This window comes from Rhamphochromis longiceps, linkage group LG18 (assembly GCF_057381845.1).
Source record: "Rhamphochromis longiceps isolate RC_006_pf linkage group LG18, R_longiceps_female_GT1.1, whole genome shotgun sequence".
Lineage (NCBI taxonomy): Eukaryota > Metazoa > Chordata > Actinopteri > Cichliformes > Cichlidae > Rhamphochromis > Rhamphochromis longiceps.
This window is the reverse complement of record NC_140574.1, coordinates 25,042,981-25,060,345: the sequence shown is the minus strand read 5'-3', so window position 1 is coordinate 25,060,345 and position 17,365 is coordinate 25,042,981. Positions and strand designations below refer to the sequence as shown.

General features: G+C 42.7%; 2 protein-coding genes across 3 annotated transcripts; one reads left to right on the top strand and one right to left on the bottom strand.

The window, feature by feature from the left end:
- Window positions 1-96: 96 nt before the first annotated feature.
- glmna (glomulin, FKBP associated protein a) lies at window positions 97-7,686 on the bottom strand. Of its 2 annotated transcripts, none has more exons than XM_085388139.1 (19): window positions 7,576-7,686; window positions 7,279-7,375; window positions 6,724-6,849; window positions 6,527-6,640; window positions 6,323-6,431; window positions 3,829-4,117; window positions 3,597-3,696; window positions 3,305-3,486; window positions 3,089-3,142; window positions 2,898-2,928; window positions 2,369-2,458; window positions 2,234-2,275; window positions 2,004-2,077; window positions 1,833-1,917; window positions 1,630-1,739; window positions 1,017-1,080; window positions 760-895; window positions 465-535; window positions 97-366 (listed from the first exon to the last, which is right to left on the bottom strand). In XM_085388139.1, the coding sequence occupies exons 2-19, from the start codon at window positions 7,330-7,332 to the stop codon at window positions 277-279; spliced, it is 1,821 nt and encodes a 606-aa protein (XP_085244265.1). In that variant the 5' UTR covers window positions 7,333-7,375; window positions 7,576-7,686; the 3' UTR covers window positions 97-276. The 2 variants fall into 2 exon arrangements, with proteins under 2 accessions (XP_085244265.1, XP_085244266.1); XM_085388140.1 differs by having other exon boundaries at window positions 6,724-6,846.
- On the top strand, window positions 7,677-17,327 carry rpap2 (RNA polymerase II associated protein 2). Its single transcript, XM_085388137.1, has 12 exons — window positions 7,677-7,784; window positions 7,978-8,023; window positions 8,150-8,264; window positions 9,481-9,579; window positions 9,674-9,739; window positions 9,840-9,928; window positions 10,035-10,070; window positions 10,155-11,193; window positions 11,288-11,391; window positions 11,588-11,668; window positions 13,488-13,556; window positions 17,030-17,327. The coding sequence occupies exons 1-12, from the start codon at window positions 7,742-7,744 to the stop codon at window positions 17,172-17,174; spliced, it is 1,932 nt and encodes a 643-aa protein (XP_085244263.1). The 5' UTR covers window positions 7,677-7,741; the 3' UTR covers window positions 17,175-17,327.
- Window positions 17,328-17,365: the final 38 nt, after the last annotated feature.

Below are 17,365 nucleotides of genomic sequence, written 5' to 3'. Positions count from 1 at the left end.
TGAAGCTTCCAAAGGTTACAAATTATTTTTACCAAACCACAACTTTTTTTACACTTTCACCAAAAATGAAAACACTTGATTTAACCTGCAAGTACAAAAGTTTGAAAGTTTATTACAGAGCTGATACAAACTTGCCTTTTTTTTTTTTTTTTAAACTTCTAATTGACAATGTATGCAACATTTTATAATTACACTGTAAAACAAAGAGACCAGCAGTGCACTAGCACTTTGTTTTGAAACAAGTAACAGTTTTCTGTTTGAGATGAGCTTGTGTGGTTACAGGTTGTCCTTCACCTCGATGAGTTCCTCTATCCGTGCCAACACGCTCTCAATCATGTCAAACGTGTGCAGGGCAGAGTGCAGAGCCTGGCAGGACCAATGAAAATGCAGTCAGGAACATCACAGTGCTTTCTTAATCCCCACACGCATAAATACGTAGTATGATATCTGACTGTGTTACTCACCTGAATCTGTGACTCTGGTGTCATGCTGGGCAGCTCCTCACCACCAACAGACACAGAAAGTACAGACTCTTCTGTGAAGAAACAAATGCTGTCAGAAAGCCTCCTCTGAACACTTTTGATGATGCTACATGTTGAAAAGTGCCATTAAGAAGTCGTTTGAGTTGGGACGAGTACAAAAGAAGCCTGAGAAAAATGAAGCCAAGCTACCTACAAAATAGAACCCCTCCTGTGCATGCATAGAGTCTCTATGTTGTACTAAAAAACTGGAAATTAAAGTAAGTGTTGCTGATCTGACCTTTAGCCTTGCTCTTCTTGGCCTCCATTGTGTTCTGCAGCTCTCTTTCATAGTGGGCCCTGGACATGTTCACACCAACACGAAGAGGCTTCATGAACATATCTTCTACTTTATACAGTTCTGTCCAGATGCCGGTCTTCAGCAGCATCAGAAAGCACAGATAGAGAAAGCTTATATACCCTTATAGGCCATCATGAAGGTGAACAGCTTGTTTTAAAATGTAATTTTTGGTGTTTTCAGCTCAACAGTGCACTCACCTGGTTCTCTGTCACTTTGTCTCTGATGACCAGGTAACGCAGCAGATTTAGAGACTCCATGACTCTGTAGAGATCAACACACACATGCGCTATTTCTTAATCTACCTTCCAGACATTTCCAAAACTTTCAACTACTCTCGTCCATAAAGTCCGAGATTTTGTTGTTAAATAATGACTTCTGATCAGGGCGACACGTACACTCAACCAGCCACACCGATTCAACTGCTCATTAATTCAAATATCTAATCAGTCAATCACATGGCAGCAACTTAAGTGCATTTAATAAGTGACCAGTGAGTATATTTTACTGGCCTTTTTTAAAAACTATAAAATCAACAGCAATACTACTTTGTTTATACTTATTGCACAATTTAATATAAAAAGCACCAAAGGATGTTTGTTTTTTAAAATCTTATCGAGAAAAAGACTTATAAAATTCCTCTTGATTACACAGAAGTGTCCAATTAAATTTAAACATCTCATATTTTCTCAGGAAGAAACAAAATTAAACAATGTAATACTTTCTTTTAAACTGTGTATGATCCTTTTTAACAGTGCGTGTTGGGGCTGGCTGTCACACTCCTGTGACCCGCATTAGTGTGTGTGCACAGACCTGTCCAGGTACTGCAGGAGGTCAGTCTCTGGGCCATCTGGAAGAATAAGAACCTTACGCAGCAGAGGCATGAGCTGAATGCCTTCAAACCAGACGTTACTGTTACCTGGCTGGAGACAGAGCGATAAAGATTCTTTTAGGTCCCCCAAGAAATTTTAAACATGGCCCACACTGCCATTTTTTCCTTTAATGTACATCTTCACCTGCAGGGCAATGTCTATCTGATTCTTGATATTTTTAATGATGTAGCCTTCAACTCCTGAGTGGTTACTCGTCTTCAACATGTACCTGAAACAAGGACACAGGTCGCTTGCAGTGGGAAGTGGAAAAGACACATTTCTGATTAATTTTCAGGGAAGAAAGGTGGAGCTCACTGGAAGAATCTGTACTTGGCTTCAGTGTTGAACTTATCAATGCTCAGCTGGAAAACCTTCAGTCCTTTAGTTCTCTGAAGACAAAAAGAAGTATCGTCAAAATTGAGTCCCAAGATAAGTTTCATTCTAGGTACCAAAAACGAGATGAAGGTGACACAAATGAAAGCCGATTTCAAACCAAATGATCTGACATTAGATTTTAAACACATCAAAATTGATTAAAAACTTACCAGTTCATGCTTTGGACATATCGTCATGACCTTTATTAAGTTCTGAAATTAAACACTGACATTAATAACATTATATGACGCACACAAAACACAACAGTAGACCCAACAGGTCTATAATGAAGCGACTGCATTCACCTGAGGGACTGTGAGGAAGGTTTTAATCTCCAGCAGGTCGGCACGCAGACTGCCGTCCTCGACTCGCACCAGACTTTTCTCATACAGCTCCTGTGTGATGCACATCCATCATACACTGATGACTGCTTTTAATGTGCAGAAGAAGATTTAAGTAACACAGTGACCATTTACACTGGCAGGTAACGACCCTTACAGCCTCATTCTTTTTCTTCTTTGGCTTCTTCTGATTGGCTATTATAAGAAAAAAATGTGGGGAACCTCAAGTTTTAGAGTCTAAAGCCTCTCCAAATGCTAACCTCATTATTTGAAAACTTGGCCATGTTGAATATGAGCATCCAAGATGATGACCGTACATATCAAACCATAAGAAAAACTTTTCATAAGCTTTTAAACATGTTGTGTTTAATTAAAATAGCACCATGGAAATATATAGGATTAAATCCAGGAGTCACGTATTGACTCCTGGATGATTAAGGTCATTATAATTTATGTAATAAATAACTAATAAATAAGTAAAAATGTCACCTACCAGTCCTTTCTGAAGCTTGGACTCCTCAGTTCTATAAAAGATAGATATCACTGATTACAGGTTGATCATTAAAGTGGACACTTATGGTATATGTGTGTGTTATATATGTGTGTATAATGTGCATATTCATATTTTACAGCTTTTGTAAAACGCTAACAAAGATTATAACACGACACATTATGTCATGTTACCTGGACAGGAGGACAGAGACGTGCTCGATGTTACATCGAAGACTGAACACGGGACTGCAGAGAGAATACGGAGTGTTGGGAGCATTAACATTATTTAAATGTTTCAGTATTTGTTAATGTAGAACTACTGAAACACCCAAGTACAGATTCATTTCAAGCCAAGTGTGAATAATCCCACATTGTGCATCCCAGGAGAAAAATATGTTTTCAAAATACCTGAAAACAGTGGGGAAGGTGTCTGCAGCCAGGTGATGGACAAACACCAGATGAGCCAAGCTGGCCAAAGACTCTTTAGGATAACGCACCACCTCCTCGAGAAAGCCGGGAACCTGCTTTCTCTTCAAAAGAGGCTGGTGCACGAGACTGCTGAGGGACTCCCCGATAGAACCGAGGATGTTCTGCAGGACACAGAAAACCACGATTACCACGATATGCAAGTACGTGACGAACCGATGACATATTAGAAACCAGCAATGACACCATTTACACGTTTGAAAAATGGGTTTACCAAAATCTCGGTGGCAAAAGTCCTGAGGGGGGACAGAGCCAGCGTGTCAGGATCCTTGAGGTGTACTTCCAACAGAGGATGACTCAGACTCTTCATACAGCTCAAGAGGAGACAAACAAAAAGGAAGCCTCAGCATCATCAGTTTTCAAGAGCCCTGCAGCGCTTTTCTATGACATTATGTCGGACTATCAAACGTGAGTCTGAGCTGGAAAACGCATTTTTTTTCACTCACAACTTCAGAAGTTCTGTCCGCAGCTCATCCTCTTTATCCTTCCCCTGTCTGCCCACAGTCCTGTTTGCAGTCTTGCTCTGCATCTCATTATTCAGCAGGTTATGCCTGACTTCTTGAACAAAAGGTCTGACGAAATCTATCATGTCAGTGCAGCACCGGCAAAACGAAAAGACGTCATCCTCCTCTTGCTCCTTGGTGTGAGGGAGAGGCAGTTTGGCCACCTGGTCCAGCACGGACGACAGCGCCATGCCCAAGGATGACGCCTTACGGCCGCCCAGGCACACGAGCACTGTTCGAAGCGAGAAAAAGAGAATACATCACAATAATAATAGCAAGAAAAAGCACCCAAACAGCAATATGCAACATATACAGTCAGCTCCATAAATATTGGGACATCGACACAATTCTAACATTTTTGGCTCTATACACCACCATAATGGATTCCAAATGAAACAAACAAGATGTGCTTTAACTGCAGACTGTCAGCTTTTATTTGAGGGTATTTACATCCAAATCAGGTGAACGGTGTAGAAATTACAACAGTTTGCATAAGTGCCTCCCACTTGTTAACGGACTAAAAGTAAGGGGACAGGATAAGAACCATAAATCAAACTTTCACTTTTTAATACTTGGTTGCAAATCCTTTGCAGTCAATCACAGCCTGAAGTCTGGAACACATAGACATCACCAGACGCTGGGTTTCATCCCTGGTGATGCTCTGCCAGGCCTCTAATGCAACAGTCTTCAGTTCCTGCTTGTTCTTGGGGCATTTTCCCTTCAGTTTTGTCTTCGGCAAGTGAAATGCATGCTCAGTCGGATTCAGGTCAGGTGATTGACTTGGCCATTGCAAAACAGTCCACTTCTTTCCCTTCAAAAAACTCTGCTTTTGCAGTATGCTTTGGGTCATTGTCCATCTGCACTGTGAAGCGCCGTCTAATGAGTTCTGAATCACTTGGGTGAATATATGAGCAGATAATACTGCCCGAAACACTTCAGAATTCATTGTACTGCTTTTGTCAGCAGTCACATCATCAATAAATACAAGAGAACCAGCTCCACTGGCAGCCATACATGCCCATGCCATGACACTTGCAGCACCATGCTTCACAGATGAGGTGGTATGCTTAGGATCATGAGCACTTCCTTTCCTTCTCCATACTCCTCTCTTCCCATAACTCTGGTACAAATTGATCTCGGTCTCATCTATCCATAGGATGTTGTTCCAGAAGTGTGAAGGCTTTTTTTTAGATGTCGTTTGGCAAACTCTAATCTGGCCTTCCCGTTTTTGGGGCTCACCAATGGTTTACATCTTGCGGTGAACCCTCTGTATTCACACTGGTGGAGTCTTCTATTGATTTTTGACTTTGAGAGTGTTCTTGATCTGGCCAGCTGTTGTGAAGGGTGTTTTCTTCACCAGGGAAAGGATCCTTCGGTCATCCACTATAGTTGTTTTCCGTCTTCCGGTGTTCTGACAAAGCATCCTACTTTGGCAAAACGTCCTACCGTAAGTAGTTTATCCACATTTCTGCTGTCACAGAGTAATTCCAGCACAAATTTAAGTGGGTATGACGGTTTGCCACTTACCTTTGCCCATCAGAGTATGTTTCTAGCTCATAATTATAAAGCCGGGACGGCTTGCCACTTCATTTTACCTGTCAGAGTATGCCTCTAGCTCTTATTAACAAAGGAAAAATGATTTGCCACTTCATTTTAGCTGTTAAAGTATGCTTCTAGCTCAGATTAACAAAGGTAGGACAATTTGCCACTAAATTTTAGCTGTTAAAGTATGCTTGTAGGTCACATTCAAAAAGGTAGGATGGTTTGGCACTTCATTTCGTGTTGTGCGCATGCGCAAAAACAACGGGTAGGATGGTTTGTAGGTAGGATGGATTCCCAGAACACCGGGTCTTTTGGTGTTGCTGAGCTCACCGGTGCATTCCTTCTTTTTGAGAATGTTCCAAACAGTTGTTTTGGCCACGCCTAATGTTTTTGCTATCTCTCCGATGGGTTTGTTTTGTTTTTTCCAGCCTAATGATGGCTTGCTTCACTGATAGCGACAGCTCTTTGGATCTCTTCTTGGCAGTTGACAGCAACAGGTTGCAAAGGCAAATAGCACACTTGAAATGAACTCTGGAGCTTTTATCTGCTCATTGTAATTGGGATAATGAGGGAATAACACACACCTGGCCATGGAACAGCTGAGAAGCCAATTGTCCCATTACTTTTGGTCCCTTAACAAGTGGGAGGCACTTATGCAAACTGTCGTAATTCCTACACTGTTCACCTGATTTGGATGTAAATACCCTCAAATGAGAGCTGACAGTCTGCAGTTAAAGCACATCTTATTCGTTTCATTTGGAATCCATAGTGGTGGTGTATAGAGCCAAAAATGTTAGAATTGTGTCGATGTCCCAATATTTATGGAGCTGACTGTATGTAAGACAAGAAGAAAACCAGTAAGAAGAGTAGCATGATGACTAAAAAGATTCTTTACCTTTCTGTAAAGGCTTCAAGAGCAGATGGAGGCTCTCTGCTATTGTATCAGGATCATCCTGCTCCAGCTGCTCCAACAGGCCGATCAGCAGCTCTTTCGGTCTGCACGTCTGCAAAAACAACCACAAAGATCACCCTTACAATGCCACATTCATCCAGTTTTCATCAGTGATGTTTTATCTTAAGTCCACTCCTGACCACTGACCTCCAGCAGGTGGTTAAAAATGGCCAGACACTGAGGAAGATTCTTGTCTTCTTTCTTCAGCAGGACCTGGATCAGCGGAGGCAGCAGGTTCCAACCCATGCATCTCACAATCTCCTGCACAGATGAAGACAGTTACACAGATGAGTGTGTGACAAACCTGAGAAGCAACGATTGGTGTCAACTTTGAGAAACGTTACCTGATTCTTTTCATCCAGCACAATACTGAGGACCTGCGCGCTGTTTCCCTCCTCGATACAAGTCTGCCCAGCAACCGTGAAGATGTTGTGATCCTCGGTGGTGTAGCTGTCGTCTGGAAGAGCCTGCTGCATGAAAAAGAGACAAACAAGTGGGTAAAAATAGAGAAAACAGACATTTTAAACAGTTACTTATTAAATATTATATTCTATCAAATATCTCAAAGACACAATCCTGGCATATTACACTCTGGTTTGGGTTCAGAACACAGTCGCCCCCTCTGCTTTTAAGATTAGGCTTTTTGATAAAGTTTACAGTTAGATCAGGTGACCCTGAACCATCCCTTAGTTTTGCTGCTACCTCAGGCTGCTGAGGGACTTCCCATGATCCACTGAAGATTTCTCCTCTATTCCCGTCTTCACTAACTGAGCATTTATACACTGCTGCTGTATACCAGCATCCAGGTTGGTGCCAGTGGCTGTGCCGACATGCTGTTTAGGGAATTGATATCAGAATGAAGGAGTGGATGTGGGTTACAAGTACCACTGAATACTTACACATCTTTGGACCACCTCACTGAGCTGCTCCAGAGCCATCCCTGCTGTCTTCATACGGGTGTTGTCCTCATGCAGAAGTCCTCATAAACAGGGGAAACTTCAAGTATATAAAAAAAAACAGGTCCAAAGGTGTCAGAGGTTAAGTTCTGTGCCTGTGTGACTGTAAACACAGCAGAGCAGCAGGGATGCTAACCCCGCTCCGAATTAGCCGAACAGTGGCTAGCCAAACAAATTCACCGCCACGAAAAGAGCCGTTGGTGTGGACGCAAACGGGACCGAGGTGAAGGGGACACGTACCTCAGCTCAACTTCCACAAACAGCCCGGTGAAAAAAAAAAAAAGCACACACACACACACACTACACGCTACGGACGCACCGCGCGAACGTGAAGTTGTCCCCCTGGCTTGCCGTAGATGGAGATACGTCACAGGTCAAAGTTGAAAGTGTAGAAAACAGAAACAGCATGGAGATGGATGAGAGAAGAAGGAGCGGGAGCTCCAAAAAGGGTTCGTTAAAAGCCTGTTTTTTGTTTCTCGGGTTTTAGAGAGGTGTTTACAGCGTTGTGGAGGGTTACACGGATCTCAGAGCGCTCACAGCTGGCTTGTGTAGCCGTTGGTTGGTTGGTAGAGTAACGACATCTCTTCCTTCAGAGATTCGTTTAACTCGTATATTCAATTTTTTTTGTTGTTTGTGAGGCAGGTGGGAAACGTGTCAAAGCACTCGCCGCGGAGGAAGAAGCGAGAAGGTGAGAAACCCCTACTCCACCAGGACATCTCTACTGGACGCTTCAGCTGCACCAGTAATCATTACCAAACATTTGTTGGTTGTGGAGTAAACACAGACACTTCTTCACGTGTGTGCTTTGTGTCAGGAGAGAGGAGCTGAAGGAGAAGCTGAGGGAGAAGTTGGAGCTGGAGAAGAGAGCTTTGAAGGTGGTGGAGCGGCTCCTGGACGACAGTGTGGCTGAGGACTTCCTAGTGGACTGTGTATGTGTCACCGGTGACTTTAGACAGGGCACAAGCTTTAGGCAAACCAGGAGACGAAGTCTTTCCTCACTGCTCTCACGCACAGGTCCTGTTACCCTTACATCACTGCCAAGCCTCTGTCATACTAAACCCGTCTCTTTTATTCACACACCATGTCTGCCACGATTAATTAGAATCTCACAGTCTCAGAACATGGCCCAATCTGCAGTTTCCAGGGTTTATAATTGCCATGACATCCCTATGATTGAGGTTTTGCTATTGGCCCAGTATAACGCAGCCTGGCTCTAGCATGCTATTTAGACTTGTTAGGAATTTGAATACACCGCCTCACTGGTAGCAGTGCCATTGCCTCACAGCAACAAGGACCTGAGGAGTATGCTAAGTTCACTACAGCCAGGCTTTGTTTGCGTTAGCTGTTGACAAAGCTTAAAACCCCAGTCGGAGATAATGGACATCATTATGATGGTTATCACCTTTCTTTAACTAGGCTTGTTGTTACGGGATGTCATATTCTACTCTTCTTCCACACAGAATGATCCCTGTGAATGCTGTCTAATCAGACTCTATAAGGTTATAAGGATAAAATGCTGTCAAAAGTCTCTAACGAACAGCAAAAATATTACAATAAAATGCAAAACTGTTACAGACAACGCAAGATATTAATGCTATGGAAAAATGTCAATCATGGCATCTAGTGCTTAGAAGGATAAAATAAACAACGTAATGTATCCGGCATTAGTTACCATGGTGATGTAGCCAGGTGAAAAGAGAGACACTTTTGTGGCACAGAAAATTCTGACTTCAAGTTCGACATAACTCGCTAACCCATAATCTCATTCTGTAGTGCCTTTCTGTGTGGAGTTTGTTCCCCCTGTGTCTGTGTGGATTCCCTCCAGATACTCAGGCTTCCTGTCACAGACCAAATGCATCCATAATTGGTTAGCTGGTCGGAGCTGTGAATGGTTGCCTGTATCTGTGTGTTAGCTTTGTGATGGACTGGCAACCAGTCTAGGGTGGACTCTGCCTCTCACCCTATGGCAGCTGAGATACGCTGTGTAAACACACACTTTTTTTTCCATTTCTGATGACAGACTTTAGATTACATGCAGGTTTTCTGTCAATATTCAGATAATTTAAAATGTCAAGCAATATTAATTTTACACAAATTTAAACCAGAGAAAAGCTGCAAAGTAACCGAGTTCTCTTTACTTCACAGGCCAAAATGATCACCCCAGCTAATTACAGAGATACTGTAGAGGAGAGGTCTATTGCTAAGCTGTGCGGTTATCCCATCTGTCCTAATAAACTGGGCAAGGTAAGGCCACTGATATTGCATTTTGTTTGCAAATAATAAACATCTCCATGTCTCATATGTGATGACTGAGTCTGTGGTGCTGTTCACTTTCTAGATCCCATCTCAACAATACAAAATTTCTACTAAGACCAATAAAGTGTATGACATCACAGAGCGCAAGGTGAGTGTTTCTACATGAAATAGTTTTTTTTTGTTTGTTTCTTACACTTGCCAGAATGCGCTTAAAGACACATTTTGGTCTTTGCTTCTTTTGTCTTTAGTGTTTTTGCAGTAATTTCTGCTACAAAGCCTCCAAAGCGTTTGAGCTACAAATACCAAAGACGCCTCTTTGGGTTGGGCAACATGAGAGGTGTGTGTGTGCTGCTTCTCATCTCTGTCCTAAATCACCTGATTGATCTAATCGTTGAATGCAGTGATGTTCTGTATAATGTCTTTGCTCCCTTTCTCTCTCTCAGTCCTCCTGAAATTAAGTTGTTGAAGCAAGGAGAACGGTACGTAATAAGTTTCGTGTTTAGTTTTCCATATTTAGCCTTATAAATAGAAAGACTGATCCAGGGTTACATGTGTGCATTCAGTGGGAGCTCTGGTGAGGAGGTGATGCTGTCTGAGAGGTGTCTAAAAGAGGAGGACGTCGAGAACCCTGTGGCTGCTCAGCACAAGGAGCTTCACGGCTCTCGGGATCATCCTGCTGGAGGCAGCCACAGTGATGTCAGTGACGACGAACATGAGCAGGACTTTGTCTCCAGCGTGGTCTCTCAGCAGCAGAGACCCCGGGTCCACTGGGGTGACCTGCCTAAATGCTCAGATGAGAATGAGAAAGGACAACAAAGGAATTCTGAAACAAGAAAGATAAACACCAAAGAGGGGAATGAAGAAAAGATCGAACCTCCTCAGAGTCAGAATACAGAGGAACAGAGAAGTATGATAGAAGATGAGGAAAGAAAAGAGGCAGACGTGCGTAAAACTGAAGTTACCGATGCTGAAAAACCCAAAGAGCGGCAGGTGACACATACGGACCAGGCGGCATCACAAGAGAGAGAGTTGTCTGAGCTTTCTGGTGTGGAAGAGACTACAGCTGAGATGAGCGTGTGCAGTTTATCGGAGACGGTAACTCACAGCGTTCCTCGCTCAAACCCTCCAACAGAAAGTAAACAAATTCCTGCCACTAATCAGAACAGCCACGGCCAGCAAGAGCTCAACATCACGCAGGTGGGTATGAGCAAGAGGGGGGCAGCTGGGCTGCGAGGTCTACTGAAGAACCACGCCGAAGTCAAACCTGACTCTGTACGGATGAATCTGCTCGATTGCCTAAAAAACACATTGAAGGAGTGGTGTACCGATGAGACGTTAACGTTCCTGTACGGCTCCGATCACTCCCTTGGTTCTCCCTATGCCGAGGTAAGAGAAGAAGAAGGCAAAGAGGAGTTGGATGAAGATGACCTTGAGGATGAGGTGACAGCCGACAACAGCGAGGACAAGAAGAGGCCGTCAGCTGCAGCTCCAAACTATGACACGCTGCGGAGGGAGACCCAGGATCTAGAGCTCCGGGTCAGGGAATTTTATAAGGGCACGTGGATTCTGCCTGACGAGAAAGAGGAGCCCAATAGAAAGCAGGTAAGTGCATATTAAAAGACTTGCTTTAAGAGTTTGAGTTTAAATTAGGTGAGCTCACAGAGTGAGTTTTGTTCTTAAACCGTCCCCACACCAGGTGACAGTCCAGGAAAGCATCAAGGATCCGGTCCTGCCGCTCGTTGACTCTCATGCTCAGAACCTCATCCAGAAACGAATCACAGTGGAGAAACTCTCCAGCTGGTGCGTGTTTGTCCTTTATTTCTTGGATGTGGCACACGGAGCTTTATTAATTTCTTTTCCTGGTTTTTCTTCAACAGCTGTGAAGGTCCCGTGAACCTCACTGCTGCACAGTTTGACATGGCTGCACATAATCATGATTTTCATGATCAGTTCATCTTAATTCTTTGCTCTCTTGTCTTGTGGTTGTGCTGTGCAGCCTCAGAAACATTGTAGGTCCACTGCATCTCACCATGATTGACATCACTACCGACCTGAACAACCTGGTGCGGACGTTCAGGTCAGTACACTACACACTCAGTCTGATATGTGCTGTCTGCTAGTCTGCCACCAGAAAGGGGACACACACACACACACACACACACAGGAGAGGGGAGGCGAGGCAGGTGTGAGTTTATAGTGGATGAGCTCTAGAAATGTGTCAAAAATTGCTGTTAAATTTAATTCATGTTAAGGAAAGGAAACCTAGCATTGAAACTGTGCCTTGTTCTGTGGGTTCATATTAAGCTCAGAAACATAATAGTGAAACTTGATTGTTTGTATGTAACTGAATGGCAGTTTACTTTTGAACAGCTGCAGGATATAGACGTGTCCCGTTACCCTCTTTGTCATAAACCTAAATCTTTCACTTTTGCAAATTGGTGAGCTTTTGCACAACTATGAGCATTTATTATAGCCATGCCATACAACCCCAGCTGCAAAAAATGTTGGGATGCTGCGTAAAATGTAAATAAAAACAGAATGCAACCATTTCCAAATCTCACAAACACTGATTATACAAAGAATAGAAAACATATCAGATGTCTAAACTGAGACATTTCACGATTATGTGAAAAATATTAGGATCAAGACTGAGCAGCTAGGGTATCATGTCAGACAAGAATGAGACACATGCCTCTTCCAAAAAGATGCTACACAGCAGTAAAAACGACTCTGTATTTGGACTCTATTCATAATTAACTGTTATCACACCACATTGGATCTACTGAGAAACACTGAAAATCAAGCTACATAGAACAGGAAACTAACTGATTAGTTATCTGTTGTGATTTCGATCTCCTCTTTTATCTCCTTGCATGAGCAAAACATGCCATGAATGTTCTTGGAATCGCTCTTATTCTTCAGAAGAACTCAAAGAAATGAGTCTAACGTGTATTTAATGAGTTGATTTCATCTAAATTCCACAACACACAGTTGTTTAGCTCTGCTTCCCCCTACAGGCACACATGAAGTATGACGAACAGTAGTTTTATTGACTCTTTAAAACTTGTACTTTTTTCATGTGATGGGGCTAAATGTCTGCTTCAAAGAGAATTATTTCTATTTTCTGAGAAAGTGTTTTAATCTCCTGCACATCAAAATAAGTATTACGAAATGTCATATATCTCACAGTGTGCCACACATGCCAGCATGCATGACACCAGGACTGGGTAGAATGAATTATTATATACGCTTGCTGTTTTTACTCAGTCAGCATAGCAGTATGGCTTCTGTTTCTCTATAAGAATGACAGAGCTCTGTTTTAAGAAAAAAATAGGGGGAGGGGGGGGGGGTTTAAACTTGTGCCAGAATTGAGCATTTCCTGCCTTAGACACACCCTGGATTGCCATTGGCTGCTTAGGATGTTTTCAACAGCCCTGCTGTTAAATCACTGTGTCTGTGATTTAAACGCACATCAGGCTATGGAGCAACACTGCCACGGCCCTGCTTCCGGGAATTGTCTTTGTGCTGTCAAGAGGCCCCAATAACAAGAGGCTCAAACCAAAGAAAATACACAGCGCTGGCAGAAAGACATAAATCATTGCTGCATGCAGTGTTTTTGGTTGTTGCTCTTGGTCTGTGCACAATTTATATTTCTATTATTTATATCTAGAATGAAGCATTTCTGCAGACTATCTGCAGAGGGACACAGATGTATGGTGACTGTGGCCCAGAACATATAGCGGGTTATGATTTGATGTCCAGCTGCTCCAGTCGGAATTCTGAAATGTCGATGGGCGAGATACTGGAACTGCTGTGCATCCTCCATAAAATGTGCACGCACGCGCGCGCGCACACACACACACACTGTACTTAACAGTGGTGCTTTATGTTCACAGGTTCACCAACAAAAACATCATCCATAAAACTCCAGAGTGGACCCTCATAGCTGTGGTGCTTCTGCATCTGTAAGTTTTCTGTGTGTGTGTGTGTGTGTGTGTGTGTGTGTGTGTGTGTGTGTGTGTGTGTGTGTGTGTGTGTGTGTGTGTGTGTGTGTGTGTGTGTGTGTGTGTGTGTACACACGTGTTTAAGTTTAATGTCAGCTGTCGAGCTGCTCCTCAGCAAGCCCGGTTGAACATTGGAGAGAAAAAAACATTGCAAGGAAATGAAGAACCATAGTTTCTCGGGAAATAGACCACGTCGGCCGTCTTTACCCGTGCGTGCAAATGTTTGCGTGCCTTGACAATGAGAAAAGTGTGTATTTAAAGTTTACTGTGCTGGTGTATGATAAGATTTATTCTTTTATTTTTTAATTTTTTTGTAAAACAAGCAAGAACCAGATTTCTAAGCAATAAATGAGCATTATAACGTATGACTGGGTGAAGATGACCCATATAGACACATACTGGATTTAACATTATGTTATTTCCAGTCTGGTGCATGAAGAGGTGCTTAAATCAGAGATGCAACAGCAATCTGCATTTTTAACACTGTTTGAAATTGAAAGAAAAGAATAAGAAGTCATCATGGTGCATTTGATAGACTGCTGTGTGCTTTGGCATAGTTTGGCACCTACCATATGGTCTGTGTGTGTTCGTGTGTATGTGTGTCTGTGTTGCTGGCAGTTCACGGACAGTTCCGTGCTGCTCCCGTCTAAGTACACAGAGACGCCTCATGGCCTTATCTGCACCTGATTACCTCTGTCCAGATCCGTGATGGAGGACAGAAGGCACACAGTTCCTGCGTATCCTTTATATTGCCCCGGGCTGGGAAACCTTTCACCTGACGCTGACGGCTGATTCTGATTTATTACTCCCTCAATGGTTCCTGGTCAGTTTGCTTTAATATCACGGCACACTGTGTGTCGTCTTGAACTTTAAAAGAAGTGTTGCACAGCTTTAGGTACTGTAGGGGATCTGCCACCAAGAGGCCTCTGAAACCTGCCCGACAGAAACTGTGTAATTTTCAGGGAAATAAAGGGAATGAAATTCAACTTGTAAAACAGAACCAAGATTTCTCATCTGGGGTCTGAAGTGATTTTACTGTTGCAAAAAAAGAAAGATAAAAGGGTAAAAAGGTTAGTGAATGCTTTGGAATTACCAGGATTTCAGCACTGATTACTCACAAAGTGTGTTTGTCACATTGTGAATTATATGAAGCTCAGGCCACCTTTTATGAGTAATCACTGCAGAAATCCTGGTAATTCCAAAGGGTTCACAGAGGGGTTTTGGGAACGGTGTCCATCTCTAATTCTGACAGTTGTTGTAATACATTTCCAGATTTGATTTTAAGAACGTACTGACTCCACTTCTGAACAGTCAACATTCATTTGTAAATATTACCCTTTCATTGGTCAGATGTGACACTGGTGCTCTATGATTTCATCGGTTTCCATCCTTCCATTCCTCCATCATGAATAATTTGGTGCGCTGTCTTATCTGTCTGCTGCACGGCAGCTGTGGAGCTAGTCTGGCTGCTATTGTTCAGCCCAGCTGAATAATGGATGCCCCCCCTGCAACACTAGACCCTGGGCTGAACCGGAGATTGACCAGGAGTGTACCTCCTTTCTGGTAAGGGCAGGTAGAGAGGCGTGGGTGGGGGAGGATGATGGAGGTTGGAGACAGATGACAGAGGGCTACAGACAGTGAGTTTAGTGTTGGAGGGAAATATTCTTGCACTAACTTGAAAAATACTCTGTTTTTTGTACTGATACTGTGAATCTGGCTTCATGTCACTCATGACTTGTCTGAGCTGCGGTCTTAAGATTGAGCAAGTGGTTGAACAGATAAAATTGGTGGAAACTTTGACCGTCTAACCTGATAAAAGATGAATCTCACTGTGTAATTTTCCATGTTACTGAAGGCATTTCCCAAATAGAAACACATTTATTTACCTTTTTTTTTTTTTTTTTTTTTTTAATTCAATAATTATTTACTTTTGATTTATTTCAAAAACAGTGGACAGTAAAACACTGGAGCCTCTCCAGCTGTCGTAGGGTGAGAGACCCACGATGGGCCGGTTGCCGGTCCATCACAGAGGCAGCAAGCATCCGCGCTCACATTAACACCTGCAGTAAAATGTTGAGTCACCACTTAGCCGATCATGAATTTTGTTGGATTGTGGGAGGAAACCCGGAGCGCTCGTGGAAACAACCCACACGAGCACAGGGAGCACCCACGTGATCGGCGGATTTGAACCCAGGACTTTCTTGCTGTGAGGCACAGCGGTTGTTTTTTGTTTGTTTTTAAACAAATATATGCTCATTTTGATGACGCAACACTGAAAGTCAAATTTGTTAGGCGTTCAGCTACTCAACAATTCAGAGCCTCTTTTGTCCTTATTTGGTTTCATAATGGGCCAAATGAGCCAGTTTAGGCTCTTTTGTTAGCGATGCTGTTATAGTGCATGCATATGTGGCTTTGCTGACACAAGCGAGGCCTTGCTGGGAAAAACAGCACCTTGATGGCAGCATACCTGTTTATGTCTCTCAGCATTAATGGGCCTTCAGACATGCACACGTTCCCCCTGCATGTGCGTCCTTTTGAGCAGCCTGGAAGCTTCCACTTCTCTTTAGCCGACGTCTAGTTTTGTTTTTTGCTGTATTTTGTTTTCTGTGTGATTAATAATAATATGCACAGACGCCACTTATCAGTATGCCTCTCAGCAACCCCCACACTACAGCAAAGCTGAACATACACTCCTTTTACAGTGACTCAGCAGAGACTGAGCATTATTATGTTCACGAAAGTAGGATTGACCACACGGCAGTATCAGCTTGTGTCATATGAATATACACGACAGTGTTGGCCCAAGGCGCTGTGTGATTTTCTTTTTTCTTTTTGTAGACATACGCTGTGAAGTGTTTAAAATCTATTCTCTCATGTCGGTCTCTTTCTGCTTGACATTCAGAGCTCATCTTTACAGCTCTAAAAATGTAGTCGATGGCCAGATTTTAAATTGTGTGTGTGTGTGTGTGTGTGTGTGTGTGTGTGTGTGTGTGTGTGTGTGTGTGTGTGTGTGTGTGTGTGTGTGAACACTTTCATGAATAAAAAAAGCAGGATATTTTTCTGCCTCAGGTCTGCAATAATTCTATTTGACCCGATCACTTTGCTGAGGAAAAACTCTATAAATAAAACTTTCGAGTTCGTTTTATTCAACAAATTTTATCTGTATGAGTCAGCAACCGCTGCTTTCTCATAGCACCGGCACCTTGGCGAAGAGAGGCCTGTGTGAGAACATGGCTTAAATAAGAACTGACTGCTAACTTTACACATCACGCTATTGAAGGCTGAACATGTCGTCTTTTACTTTTAGGGTAGTCATTAATAATGCTTACAGATCCCTTTTGTAATTTCGAAGAACTGGGTTGCGTTTGTGTTGGAAGATAAGTCGCCCATTTAGTGTTGAGTTGGTTTGAATTTGTTGGTTTTTCACATTTCAGGTTGTCAGAGGTGTCTCCGTTGGTGCGAGAAGCCCTGAAGACTTCGGCATCTGTGGAGTATTTGAACACGCTGATGGTGGAGCTGGGTCTGCAGGAGCAGGACCTTCTGAATTTGGTCCAGCTGTTTAAATCCCCTGCGCACTGACACGGATACGGATAAAGCAATAAAACTGCACTCTTTGACTGTGTGACAAATGTTTGTTTGTTTGTTCTATTGTTTTCTGGATTGTCTGTTTCCACAAAATAAATGTATCAATAATAATAATAATAATAATAATAATAATAATAATAATAATAATAATAATAGTAGTAGCAGGAAGTTGTGTGTTTTATCCT

What these genes read in the sequence shown, in the direction of transcription:
- rpap2 (XM_085388137.1), top strand. Translation starts at nt 7,742, where the DNA reads ATGGAGATGGATGAGAGAAGAAGGAGCGGGAGCTCCAAAAAGG. An exon ending in GTGGAGAAACTCTCCAGCTG is followed by an intron (nt 11,392 to 11,587) that starts GTGCGTGTTTGT and finishes TGTGCTGTGCAG; the next exon opens with CCTCAGAAACATTGTAGGTC. An exon ending in AACCTGGTGCGGACGTTCAG is followed by an intron (nt 11,669 to 13,487) that starts GTCAGTACACTA and finishes TTATGTTCACAG; the next exon opens with GTTCACCAACAAAAACATCA.
- glmna (XM_085388139.1), bottom strand. Translation starts at nt 7,332, where the DNA reads ATGAAGACAGCAGGGATGGCTCTGGAGCAGCTCAGTGAGGTGGTCCAA. An exon ending in ACCTTCCCCACTGTTTTCAG is followed by an intron (nt 3,143 to 3,304) that starts GTATTTTGAAAA and finishes TTCTCTCTGCAG; the next exon opens with TCCCGTGTTCAGTCTTCGAT. An exon ending in AGATAGACATTGCCCTGCAG is followed by an intron (nt 1,740 to 1,832) that starts GTGAAGATGTAC and finishes CTCTGTCTCCAG; the next exon opens with CCAGGTAACAGTAACGTCTG.